Here is an 11,830-nt window from a genome sequence, read left to right as displayed (position 1 = left end):
CTACTATGTGCTAGGTGGTGATGTGTGCACTGGAAAGACTGCAAGGAATGTTAGGCAAAAACACTCATTACCACGGAGCTTTCTAATCCTTCAGGAAGAGGACAACTGCACACAAGAAGAAATGTGTGCAAGGTATTAGTGGTGGTCACTGCTGTGGAGAAAAATAACGCTGGAAAGAGGAGGAGGCATCCTGGAGGCACGGCTGTAGTGTCAAAAGGGTGGTCAGGGAGGCCTCACTGAGAAGGTGGCATTAGCGTGGGCAACTGATAGAAGTCCCAATGCCAGAGCCTGCCGGATGTGGTCAGGAACAGCAAGGGGGCCAAAAGTAGTTTTGGGGAAGGGGGTTAAGAGAGGCATAAGGCCAGGAGGTGGAGGCGAGGCCTTGACGCCCGTGTAAGGCCTATGGCGTTGATTCTGAGCGAGACAAGGGGAGTGTCCATTACCCAGTGAGCGCGAGGCTCTTGGTGCTCACTCATCATTATGTGGTGAACAAGTTCACGCTTTTCCATCTGACGTCTTTATGTGTCTCTCCCAGCTGCACAGCACGTGCCGACAGAATCAACATCTTATCAAACTAGCAGCCCCTGATGTGGATGACGCACGGCATGGCCCCAGATTCTTGAGTACCACACGGGGGAAGGGATGGAGGCAAGAGAAGACGGGCTTGACTTCTGGGAGACAGGATTTGCCCTGCTGTGGCACGGAAGGAAGGAACATGTTTGACTTTGAGTTGCTCCCCAAGGGTATGAAGTGCCCACTGCCTTCAAGTCGATCTGACGCCTCGACCTTGTAGGATAGAGCAGAACTCATTCCCCCGGGTTTCTGACACCGCCACTCTTTGCGGGCCCAGACGGCCTCATCTTGGTGATTCATGAGAGGCAGAAACCACATTCATGTTGGTTTTTCCAGGCTCCCCAATGATACTTAACCTCTAGGAACTCAGAAGCAGCCTCCTATTGCTGATTTCCCCTCGTCCCACTTCTCTCATGTGCACAAAGAGCCTCGCCCCAACACAATAGTTTACAGCTGCTCTCTGGCTGCCTCTGTCCCGATCAGCAGAGCCTGGCATCCCAGGGGACCGTGTGGCCGGAGGAGTTAGCGTTCTTACTGGCTTCCTTATGGGTGGGCTTATGTCTGGAGTGACCTCTCAGCCACTGACCCCTCCAGGCCAGCCCCACGTGAGATCTCCCAGGACTCCCCAGACAGAATATTGCTGGGTTCTCACTCTTCCTCACCGCATCCTCCACTCCACCCAAGAAACTTCCTTTTGAAGTCAGTGGGGAAGAGGGCCACAGGGCAGAATGGTCACAGTACTCTGGGATCTGTGCCGTTCATGTACACTCTGCTCGTCCACCTGGCCCCTGGATGTAGCTGTCCTCCAAGTTATATATGGGAAAGGAGCCCCGCCCCCCGGCCCCCCTGGCCCCGGCCAGGGACCTGGGCTGGCATTCTGACTCACTCTACCAGGGACCTGTGGGGATCCCCTGAGGGGTCCTAACTTGGCAGGCTGTTGTGAGGACGATGATGTTCCAGTGGGAGAATGGGGAGGAGGAGGCAGGGAGCATCCTCATTCATTCTCTGCAGTCGGTCTCTTTCCCACTGCAGGCCCCAAAGGACCTCAGCCCCCAGGAAGAGACTGGTGATAGTGGGGCAACATTTGAAGCGATTTGCTCCCGTTGAAGGCTGGGGAACTAAATTTCAAAAGAAACCAAAACCAATCTTTAAAGCAAATAAAAAGACGGAATGAGGAGAGGTCGTGTGGTCAGGGGCCAGTGACCTCAAACTCGCCGTGAAACCCCAGTATGGAGGCTGCACTCGGCGACCTCCACCCAACATCTCTCCCTCACTGTGTTTCTTGGAAGAGTCTAGAAGATTCCTGGATTGAGCCATCGGTTCAGCAGCATCTGCCTGTCTCTTGAGACAAGCAAACCTAGTCGTCAGCTATGTGGCTTGTCTCCAGGCCTAGCTGAGGATGCGTCTGCCGGCCTCGCACCCACCTGAACGTTGTTTGGGTCCCTCGGGCCTGTTCCCGGGGGCGGGGAGCCCTCCCCAGCCCCACTGCTGCTCGGGCAGGGGCCGCCGGTGTGGCCCCTGGTCATGTGCTGAATTTACTTCAGGGGGGTTGTGTTCATACACGATTAACTGGCTCACTGACCGAAACGTGGCACAGGCCAATGGACCCAACACGAAGCTACCAATTCTCACCACCAAGCCCAATTCTCACCACATCCCCTTGAGCACACCTCTGGGATCGAGAAAGGGCCCGCACAGGGGACGCCGACCCCAGGGCTGCCGCCTTCTGAAAGGTGCACGTTCTTCGGGACCCACCAGTAGTGGAAGTTCAGGAGCACAATTTTATTGAATGAAACCGCTGGCAACCAGAGGAGGATTTGTTAGGTATTTGTTAGGGACCCGTTCGGTATGGCTGCCAGCGGAGTCACCAGTGGCCGGCTCTGGCCCATATTGATGGAAATAATGTTTTTTACATGTGCACTGTTCAGCCTAAGCAGTTTTGGTTAAAAAAATTTTTTAAAAATCCCTCTCACCAGCCCCCTCCCCAACACTTAAAACGGCGAGGGGAAGGTGGCCGGGTGCCAGAGCAAACATTCCCGTTTAATTAGTGTTTGAACGTGGAACTGCGACCGTTTGTGCGGGGCCACAGAGGAGCACCCCCACCTGTCTGAACTCTTGATCATCTGCCATCCCCCAAACAGCGACTTCTTTTTTCTGGGGACGCCACGCTTGAATGGCCCAGTGTGGGGAGCTGAAGCTGTGTACAACGGGCTGAGGGAGGAGAAGGGGCCTCAAAGAAGCCTCAGCCAAAGGTTTTGTGCAGTGGATTTCCTGTGCCCGCAGCCATGGGCAAGGCCGTTCCCGCTGGTTCCCAGTGGCATCTCCCGGAGAGGGAGGACACCTTGACCTTCAGGCTTTCTGCCTTGAGTGACCCCTACCTATCCACTCCTATGGCTTTGTGCCGTAGTAGAGCTTTTACCCCAGGGGTTCCCTGGCTGGCATACAGGGTTAAGGTCTTGACTACTCTGGCAGAATGGCAGGCCACTTGAATCTTGAATCTACTCGAGGCCCCTCAGAAGAAAGGCCGAGAATCTGCTTCTGAAAGGTCGCTGCCTTGAGAACCCTAGGAAACGGTCCACGCTGCACACATGGCAACTTACAGCCAAGGCACTGTCTGCCAACCATGACCTGGCTTTGGTGCTGGTCCAATGGATGGCCTCAATAGCCTCTTGAAGCTCAGAAGGTAAGCGACGAGTGTCTTGGTTTATAAGACTAGAAAGGAATCACAATTTGACCAATTGGTACAAGATTAGATTCCTGGGTTTAGCCTTGTTAAGGGAGGCAAACTAAACCTCTATCAAGTCAGTTCCAATTCATAGCATTCCTCCCCAGGGTTTCTGAGTCTGTCAGTATGGACAGGGGCAGACACACCCGTGCATTCTGGGGTGAATGTTTTAAGGAGACCTTCTTTTGACAGATGGGTGAAATTTCTGACATTCACTTAGCAAAGCAGAAACCTATGTGAGGCACCCGGGACCTCTTATAGTAGGCAGGGTCAACTCCTGTGAGCCACGTGCTGACTAAGGACCTTGCAGGCAGCCCAGGCTTATTCCTCTCTGGAAAATTCTCTCTTGAGACCTGGGATTCTACTTGGAAAACATCTGGAGCTCAAGGCTTGCTTTGGATCTGGTGAGCTGGTCCCTCATTGCCAAGGTCTGAGAAGAGACTCAATATGTACCTTTTTTTGTTTTTTTTAAAGAACCCAAAACATCTTCGGGCATGACTGCCAATAGCCACTGTGCTCTATCCCGTTAGTAAGAGGCAAGCAAGGAGAAAGGGAAGGGAGTTGGCTGGAGGCGGATGGGAATAGAGGAGTCAGCAGTGCACAAAGAGGCCCGTGTTAGGGAGAGTCCAAACACCAGCTGTCTGAAGAAGAGGTGGAGGACAAAAGGGATCTTGTTGATGTCAGCCTAGGAATTCCGCACGGCACCGGCAAAGTTTGGGCTGAGAAGCAGTGGCGCTGTCTGGAATACATTTGAGTGTGGATGGATCTCTCAGGTCCGGATCTCTTGAAGCACAGGCTTGTCCTCACCAGGGAGCTGCTCTCAAAAGGGATGTGGAGGCCACTGGAGGTGTGATCAAGAATGTGGTCTCCGTCGAGTGCCAGCCTGATCCCCTGGACAGCTCTGGAGCATGGATTCACATTGGTTCTGCTTGGAGGCAAGAAGGCTACTCGTCTGTCAGTCATGATTTCCCTAGAGGAATCACTCACTCATTGTCATCTAGTCAATTCCAACTTGGAAATGACCTACAGGACTTCTTCTGAGGACTTCCGGAGGTAGTCAGTCTTTACAGGAGTAGAAAGCCTCCTCATTCTCCCAAGGAATGGCAGGTGGGTTCGAATTGCTGACCTTGTGGTTAGGAGCCCAACCAGTAACCCATTGTACCACCAGGGCTCCTGGCCTTAGAGGATAGGCCTAACCTCTTGGGCAAGGAAACGCCCATTAGGCCAAGCACCGTCTTCTGGTGGAAGGGCTCACTTAAGTGTTTATGAGTATTTAGCACCGAACACTCAGGGTAGCTGGAGAGCTTGGGTGGAACACCAGGGGCATTGAATGGCTTGGAAGGCCTGGACCATTTGTGGTCAGAAAGGAAATGAGACCAGACGTCATATGGACATAAGCTGTTCACTACCTTAACCTTGTGCCCCAGGAGTCTACATGGCCTGCTTTGCCCTCTACCTTCTTGCTGGATTTAGATACTGTAAAGAGCGGGCAAGAGCCTGCAGGGTATTTATTAAAATCCCTGTTTCCTCCAGACCATAAACAGTTGGGACAGTAGCTGGGCTCTCATTAAGGTCAGAGCTCTTGTCCAGCCGTGCCTTTCTTCAGTCTAACGCTCTGCCGACTGAGCTATTCGGCACCCCAGCAGTGCCTCTTATTGAAGCTCTTGGTTCACCACCAGCTCTTCATCTCTGATGGTTTTTAAAAAAATCATTTTATTGAGGGCTCGTACAATTCTTATCATAATCCATACATCCATTGTGTCCAGCACATTTGCACATTCGTTGCCATCATCATTCTCAAAACATTTGCCTTCTACTTGAACCCTTAATATCTGCTGCTCATTTCCCCCCTCCCTCCCTACTCCCCCTCCCTCATGAACCCTTCATCATTCATAAATTATTATTTTGTCATATTAAACTGTCCGACGTCTCCCCCCACCTTCTCTACTGTCCATCCCCGAGGGAGGAGGCCATACGTAGATTCTTGTAATCGGTTCCCCCTTTTTACCCCACATTTTTTCCACCCTCCAGGCATCGCCACTCTCACCACTGGTCGTGAAGGGGTCATCTGTCCTGGATTTCCTGTGTTTCCAGTTGCTATCTGTGCCTATGTACATCCTCTGGTCCAACCAGCTTTGTAAGGTAGAATTGGGATCATGATAGTAGGGGGGAGGAAGCATTTAAGAACTAGAGGAAAGTTATATGTTTCATTGTTGCTACCTTGCACCCTGACTGGCTCATCTCCTCCCCACAACCCTTCAGTAAGGGGCGTCCGGTTGGCTACCAATGAGCTTTGAGTCTCCACTCTGCACTCACCTACATTTTCAATGATACGCTTTTTTGTTTCTTGCTGCTTGATACCTGATCCCTTCGACAGCTCATGGTCACACAGGCTGGTGTGTTTCTTCCATGTGGGCTTTGTTGCTTCTGAACTAGATGGCCACTTGTTTATCTTCGAGCCTTTAAGACACCAGACACTATATCTTTTGATAGATGGGCACCATCAGCTTTCTTCACCACATTTGCTTATGCACCCATTTGTCTTCAGCGATCATATCAGGAAGGTGGGCACCCACTGATACGATTTTTAGCTCTTTGATGTCTGATACCTGGTCCCTTCTGCACCTCGTGGTCAGACAGGCTGGTGCGCTTCTTCTGATGGTTCTTTTAACCCTACCCACCCCTTTGCTAGCAGTCCCCTTTCCTTAGTAGTTCCTCCCAGTGCCCCTATCAGTTAGAGGGTAATCTATTCTGGTCTCTTAGGCCAGTGCTTCTCAACTGTGCTGTGCATACCAACCACTTGGGCATCTTGTTAAGTGAAGATGTGATGTAGCAGGACTGAGCTTAGGCTTGAGGGTCTGCATTTTTAATAAGCTGCTTGTCTTGGGACAAGTCCAGCCAGAATGCTCCTTAGAAGCAATGATGGCATGACTTCGTCTCATATACTTTGGACATGTTATCAGTAGGCACCAAACCCTGGGAAAGGATGTCGTGCTTGGTAACGTAGAACGGCATTGCAAAAGAGGAAAACCCTCGGCAAGATGGAATAACACCATGACTGCCACAAGAGGATCAAACACATCCACTGTAAGGATGGTGCAGGACTGGGCAGTTTTTGATCTGTTGTAGATAGGGTCTCTGCTAGTTAGGGAGGGAGTCAAGTAGACACTCTAGGGGTGGAGTTTTACCTGTCAATCAAGTCACCGCCTGAGGACACCTTAACGTTATAAGCCTTCTGCCTAAGAGCGAGGCTGAGATCCTCTCTGTCACATTGCCGTCCTGCCTGCTGGGACTCTGCCACCGACCCTGAGAGCTCTTGGCACCCTGCCATATTTCCACTGACCTTAGATCCACACAACTTTCACCCACCGGCCTGTGATCTTCCTGCTTCACTTTTCTCATCACCAACCTGCAGCTACACGAGTCAGGCTCAGTTGGGATGCCTTCTTCATATGTATTTACTTCTTGATGTAAAACATTTTTTGTATATAAACGAGTGTCATTGGATTGTTTCTCTAGACAACCCGGCCTAACACAGTTGCTGTGAGCAGGACACATTTTGCCATGAAATGAACAGCCTCTTCCAGTTGAAGTGGGGAAGGAAGAGGAGGGAGGAGAGGGGACAGACTTATCAGAAGATCTTTAGACTTCTCTGGAGCCTGCAGGGGGTAATTTGGCTGGGAGGTTTGGGTATAGCAAGTATTCAAATACAATTTTCAAGATTAATAGACAATCTTTTCTAAGAAAGAAAAAATCGGCAATATAACTAAAAAATATACATGCAGCAACTGGTGTTTGAAATAATTATTTATTTTAAATACCTCAGAAGCTTTGTGTTAATGGAACATTCCACACACCCCCTTCAGTTTTCATGGCGCATTAACCATCGGCCAGTCTTGCAGCTGAGGAAGGACCAACGATTAGCGCAGTGTCCATCTCTCCCCTTTCTACATGCATCTCGGCTCCACTGCATGTATTTGGATGACATCAAACCAATAAAACCTTTTTTTAAAAAATAAAAACTTAAAGGTGGTGTGTTGGGTTTATTTTGCAACCCATGCCTACAAAAGAATGCAGCTAGGTGGGTTAATATATTTGTAAGGAATTGACTAAGACATTTGTATTACTACCTTTACAAGAGCTATATTATCGGGTCAATGTTCTTGGGTTGTTACATAATGACGGACACCATCCATGGCTGGGGAGGCTACTTTATACTGCTGTCAGTAGAAAAGTTGTCCTGTGATTGATTAGAAACGTCTGTCTGGGATCAGTACACACCGTCGCTGGCTGTTGTTCTGTTGGGCTTGCTTTGGCTCCCTGTACAAAGCATCCTGTCCCTATTGTTCGAGATTTCATCTCGTGTACAGGTTTTCTACTAGCTGTCACTGTATTTCCGAGAATGGGACAGAGAACTCTGGTTACATCCATTGGCACTGACTTCATAGCCATTTAGCTTACTATTTCTCCAAAGCTTGCCCACACCCCCCCCCAAAAAAAAAAAGGTGGGGCAGGGGGAGGGTGTAGGTGCTGGCGAGGCAGAACACATGTTGTGGAAAGCTTTTCCTTTGTTAGAAACCATCAGCCATTTCTCCAAAGCAGAAAGAGACTGAGGTCGCTCCCAAGCCCCCCACAAAAACGCTTAGGCTCCTGTGATGTCTCAAGAGAAATGTGCTGCCTTCGTCAGTTTTTTTTTTTTTTTTTAACCACTGAAAACGATTCCTAAGAAGAAGACTCAGGTTAGAGAAATCTAATGTGTTCTGTTTCTGGACCAGGACGTAGCGGCCACTGAAGATGGCATGCCGGCAGGTTCCAACGCTGTTTTGGGTGCAGGAGCCTGCCCCTGACATCGGGCAAGACAGATCACAGGGGTCACGCTTCATCTGTGGGTCTACTTCTGCAGGAGGCCCCACAGCTCATGACTCATCACAAACCCATTGTGCTCCACCCCGGGGTACAGCAGGCACCTGGAGGGCTGGGTCACATACTGGTGGCTGGGCTTGACTCAAGTCAAGTCACTGCATGGGTTTGGGGTAAGACCCACGAGTCTGCAGCTCCAACAAGTTCCCAAGAGACATGGAGGTCGCCGGTCTAAGAACCGTGCGCGTCCAGAACCATTGCACTATAACGACGTCTTGCCAGGTCTCCAAAAGGTGATCTAGATGCCTCAATGAGGTCGGCTCCCCATTTGTAGACAAAAGCCAGGAATAGAACAGCGCAGATAATGCCGCAGTAGTCCCTCTGTTCCCAGAATTTCCCCTCAAGGGGGAACCGGGACTTGATATCCTTCTTAAAACGTTTTTCCTCCCATGCCATTCCCTCATGTTGGCGTTCGGAGAAATGGTGAGTCCTGAGAGCGGAAACCAAGGCCCGGGCTTTGTTAGTCCTGGCAAAAAGCTCAAGACCTTGCCAGGCACAGGCTAGTCACGGACAACCAGGCCACTGCTTCTGAGAGGAAACGGTACTGCTTGGTACAGAGCGCACCTTGTTTCTCAAAAAGGCAATGGGCTGTCCCCAGAGCGGAGGGAACAGAGGTGGATGTGTCTCTCTTCCCTCCTCACCTTTCCCTAACAACACGTCGTCCCTGCTTTCGCTCCAGTCCCCGAGGGCGGTCTCTGCCGGCAGAAACAGCGAAAAAGAAACCGCAAAGCTTCTGGACGGTGTCTTGGTTCCTGACTCGTTCACGCTCAGGCACATCACACTTTAAACGTCCCACTGTCCGCCCGTGCCCCGCTCTGCACAAAGACGTGTCTGTGTCCCAGACAGCACTGCTCTCAAATGCTCCATTGAGCGCACACGCATTTTGTGAATGTCGGGCCTCAGCGGAGGTCACTTGTGTTTCTTCAGAGGAAAAGCTGAAATGAGTCGTGTCGACGCAGGAGGTGCTTCACTGCTCACGCACGAAGCAGGGATGAGCACAGCGCAGCACAGGGCAAGGGCGGTGGGGGCCCCGGGGCTGCGATGGTGCCCCCACAGCCTTCCTGCCCTGCCGGGGCCTCCAGAAACACGGCTCAGCCTATAAGACAAAGACCCGAAGGGACCTCGGTGGGGAAAGATGGGCCCCACTCCCCTGTTTCCTGTGGTCCTGAACTGCCCAAGTTCATCGGTGTGATGGTGTCACGGTTTCTGTTCCCTCCCAAGAGGCATTGGGAGAGCACCCTCCACAGCCGGCTAGACCTTCTCCATCTCGATCTGCTGGTGGTAATGCCGCGCCGGCCGCTGGCCCACGTTCAGTTTGTACACGGAGCTCTTGTGCTGGCACTTGCGGTAGCCCCACACGGCCCCTACGCCTGCCAGGAGCAGCAACAGGCACAGCACAGTGACAATGGTGGCGATCACAGGTCCTCTGCTGAAGCTGGGACACTGGTCCCCCACACACGGCTCCAAAGTTGGAGGAAGCTCCTCACCTGCACCTGGGCCTTCCTGTCCCAGGAAGTCCTCAGACAGCAGGTATGGGAAGCCATCCTGGGCCGCAGGAGCACTGGTTTCCCCTGGTGGCTGGGTGGCCACAATGATGGGGGTAGGGGTGTGCTTAGGCACCGGCTGGACGATGGTTGTGACTGTGTCCGGGGTAGACTTAGTGAGTTCATAGGGTCGGCCGGCCACAGGAGAGTTATCGGTGGCCAATCTCCAAGACATCGTTGACTGGTACCTGGTCACGTGACCATCCACCTTGCTGGAGTCCTCTGGCCCGGCCACACTCACGGGTCTGAGAGTCAGAACTTCCACCTCGAGCGTTTGAGATGGAAGAGCTGGACGAGGGGCCGTGGTCAGGTTCTCGTTCGTTGTGAGGGCAGTAGTCCAGGGCTTCTGAACATCCACAAGAATGGGCAGGTCGTGAGTAACTAGGGTACTTTCATCCAATCCCACCGACCCATCCCCCTTGTCTCCATCCTCCTCCTCTTCCGCCGCGGTCTTCCTCCAAGCCCCATCCGTCACAGGGTAGCCATCTAACCAGGACTCGTCACTGCTGCTCACCATCGGGTCCCCTGCCTTGCTGTCGTTCCTGCCCACAAATGACCCCGAGGGGCCCTCGGTGCTGCTGTGGAGCACCTTGGTTTTGGGTTCCCCAGGGCCCACTTTCACACCGCTGTGGTTGTCTCCAGCAGGAAACTGCTTTTTAGTATCATCATCCATCTCTTTGGCTAACTCAGGCTTATGGACGGTCTCAGCGGGTGACCAGAACAAGTACTTCCGGTTTAGCCGGGGTCTGGGCAAGTCTGTGACGACAATCCCCTCATGGCTGGGTGCGCCTGTGCTTGGGACAAGGGCGACTTCATCGCGAGCTTTGCTCTCTCCGCCCACCGAAATGGGGACCAGGCGGTCCTGCTTTGGGGCGTCCTCTCCCTGGTCCCTGTCCACCTCTGCCTCTGTCCGGGAATCTTCCATGAGCTCTCGGAATGACACGGATCTGTCATCGGGGAAATTATCTTCATAGTCAATATGTGCCTCCGCCTCATCTGGAAAGGAAGAGAAAAATCCTCATGAGCTGCAAGTCTGAGGGCCAGTGTGGAACACAGCAGGTGAAATGAAAACCATTAAGGACTGGACCAGTAGAAATAAAAGCGTCGTCATTCACAGGTGCTAGGACGGTGTGTCATACATATATCAGCCCAAAAAACCTACATACATACCATTACAATTAATATGAGCGGTTGTCAAGGGTCACAGGTCTAAGGTCAATATAAAACAACTGTTCATCGGTTTGTTCTAGTTATATGGCAATGTATGATACTCACCTTCCTGACACAATCGCTAAAGACAAAGCAGGTGAATAAGCAAATGTGGCGAAGAAAGCTGATGGTGCCCGGCTATCAAAAGATATAATAGTGTCTAGGGTCCTACATGCTTGCAGTCAAACAAGTGGCCATCTAGCAGGGAAGCAACAAAGCCCCCATGGAAGAAGCACACCAGCCTGTGTGACCATATAGTGTCATAAGTGAAAAGGAGTCTGCCCAAAGAATCAACAGCTAAACGAGCGTGTGGGTAATCAAAATCCTGCAACATCTTGAAATGTGCTCTGGCTTCTTCCTGCACCTGCACAGCCCATGTTCACCTGTTCCACTTCTACAGGCCTCTCCGTTCTTGCTCTTTCCAATGAGGGCCTATCAGAAGCTCAAGCTAAAATTACTGTATTCTATCCCGTCTGGACCTAAGGAGGCTGGATGAACGTCCCAAGCTATAGCCCTGCTAATCTTTCGCGCTGCCATTGAGTCAACACCACCTCACAGCCGCCCTGTATAGAACCAAGTAGCGCTCCCTCTGTGAGTTTCCGAGACTGTAACTGCTCATGGGAGTGGAAAGCCTTGTCTCTCCTGCAGAGCAGCTGGTGGTTTCGAACTGCTGACCTTTCAGATCACAGCCCAATGTGTAGCCACTATACAACTAGGGCTCCTTCTGATAATCTTTAAAACATAAAATGAAAATGTCCCCCAAAGTCATCTTAAAACAAACAACAGCTTAGCTTACGTGGTGGGGAAAAAGTTTGCCTTCAGGACAACGTCCTTTTTATTGATTGATTAGTTCCTCCAT

General features: G+C 51.4%; 1 protein-coding gene across 1 annotated transcript in view; it reads right to left on the bottom strand.

The window, feature by feature from the left end:
- Positions 1-7,090: 7,090 nt before the first annotated feature.
- SUSD5 (sushi domain containing 5) overlaps positions 7,091-11,830 on the bottom strand; it is a 75,736-nt gene continuing 70,996 nt past the window's right edge. Inside the window, exon 5 of the mRNA XM_075547089.1 lies at positions 7,091-10,758. Within this exon, the coding sequence (XP_075403204.1) occupies positions 9,470-10,758 (1,289 nt within the window). The 3' untranslated portion in view covers positions 7,091-9,469. The remainder of the gene's footprint in view (positions 10,759-11,830) is intronic.

The sequence above is a fragment of the Tenrec ecaudatus genome, chromosome 4 (genome assembly GCF_050624435.1).
Source record: "Tenrec ecaudatus isolate mTenEca1 chromosome 4, mTenEca1.hap1, whole genome shotgun sequence".
NCBI classification, from domain to species: Eukaryota; Metazoa; Chordata; class Mammalia; order Afrosoricida; family Tenrecidae; genus Tenrec; species Tenrec ecaudatus.
The sequence above is the reverse complement of the archived record's forward strand: the minus strand, read 5'-3'. Positions and strand labels throughout refer to the sequence as shown.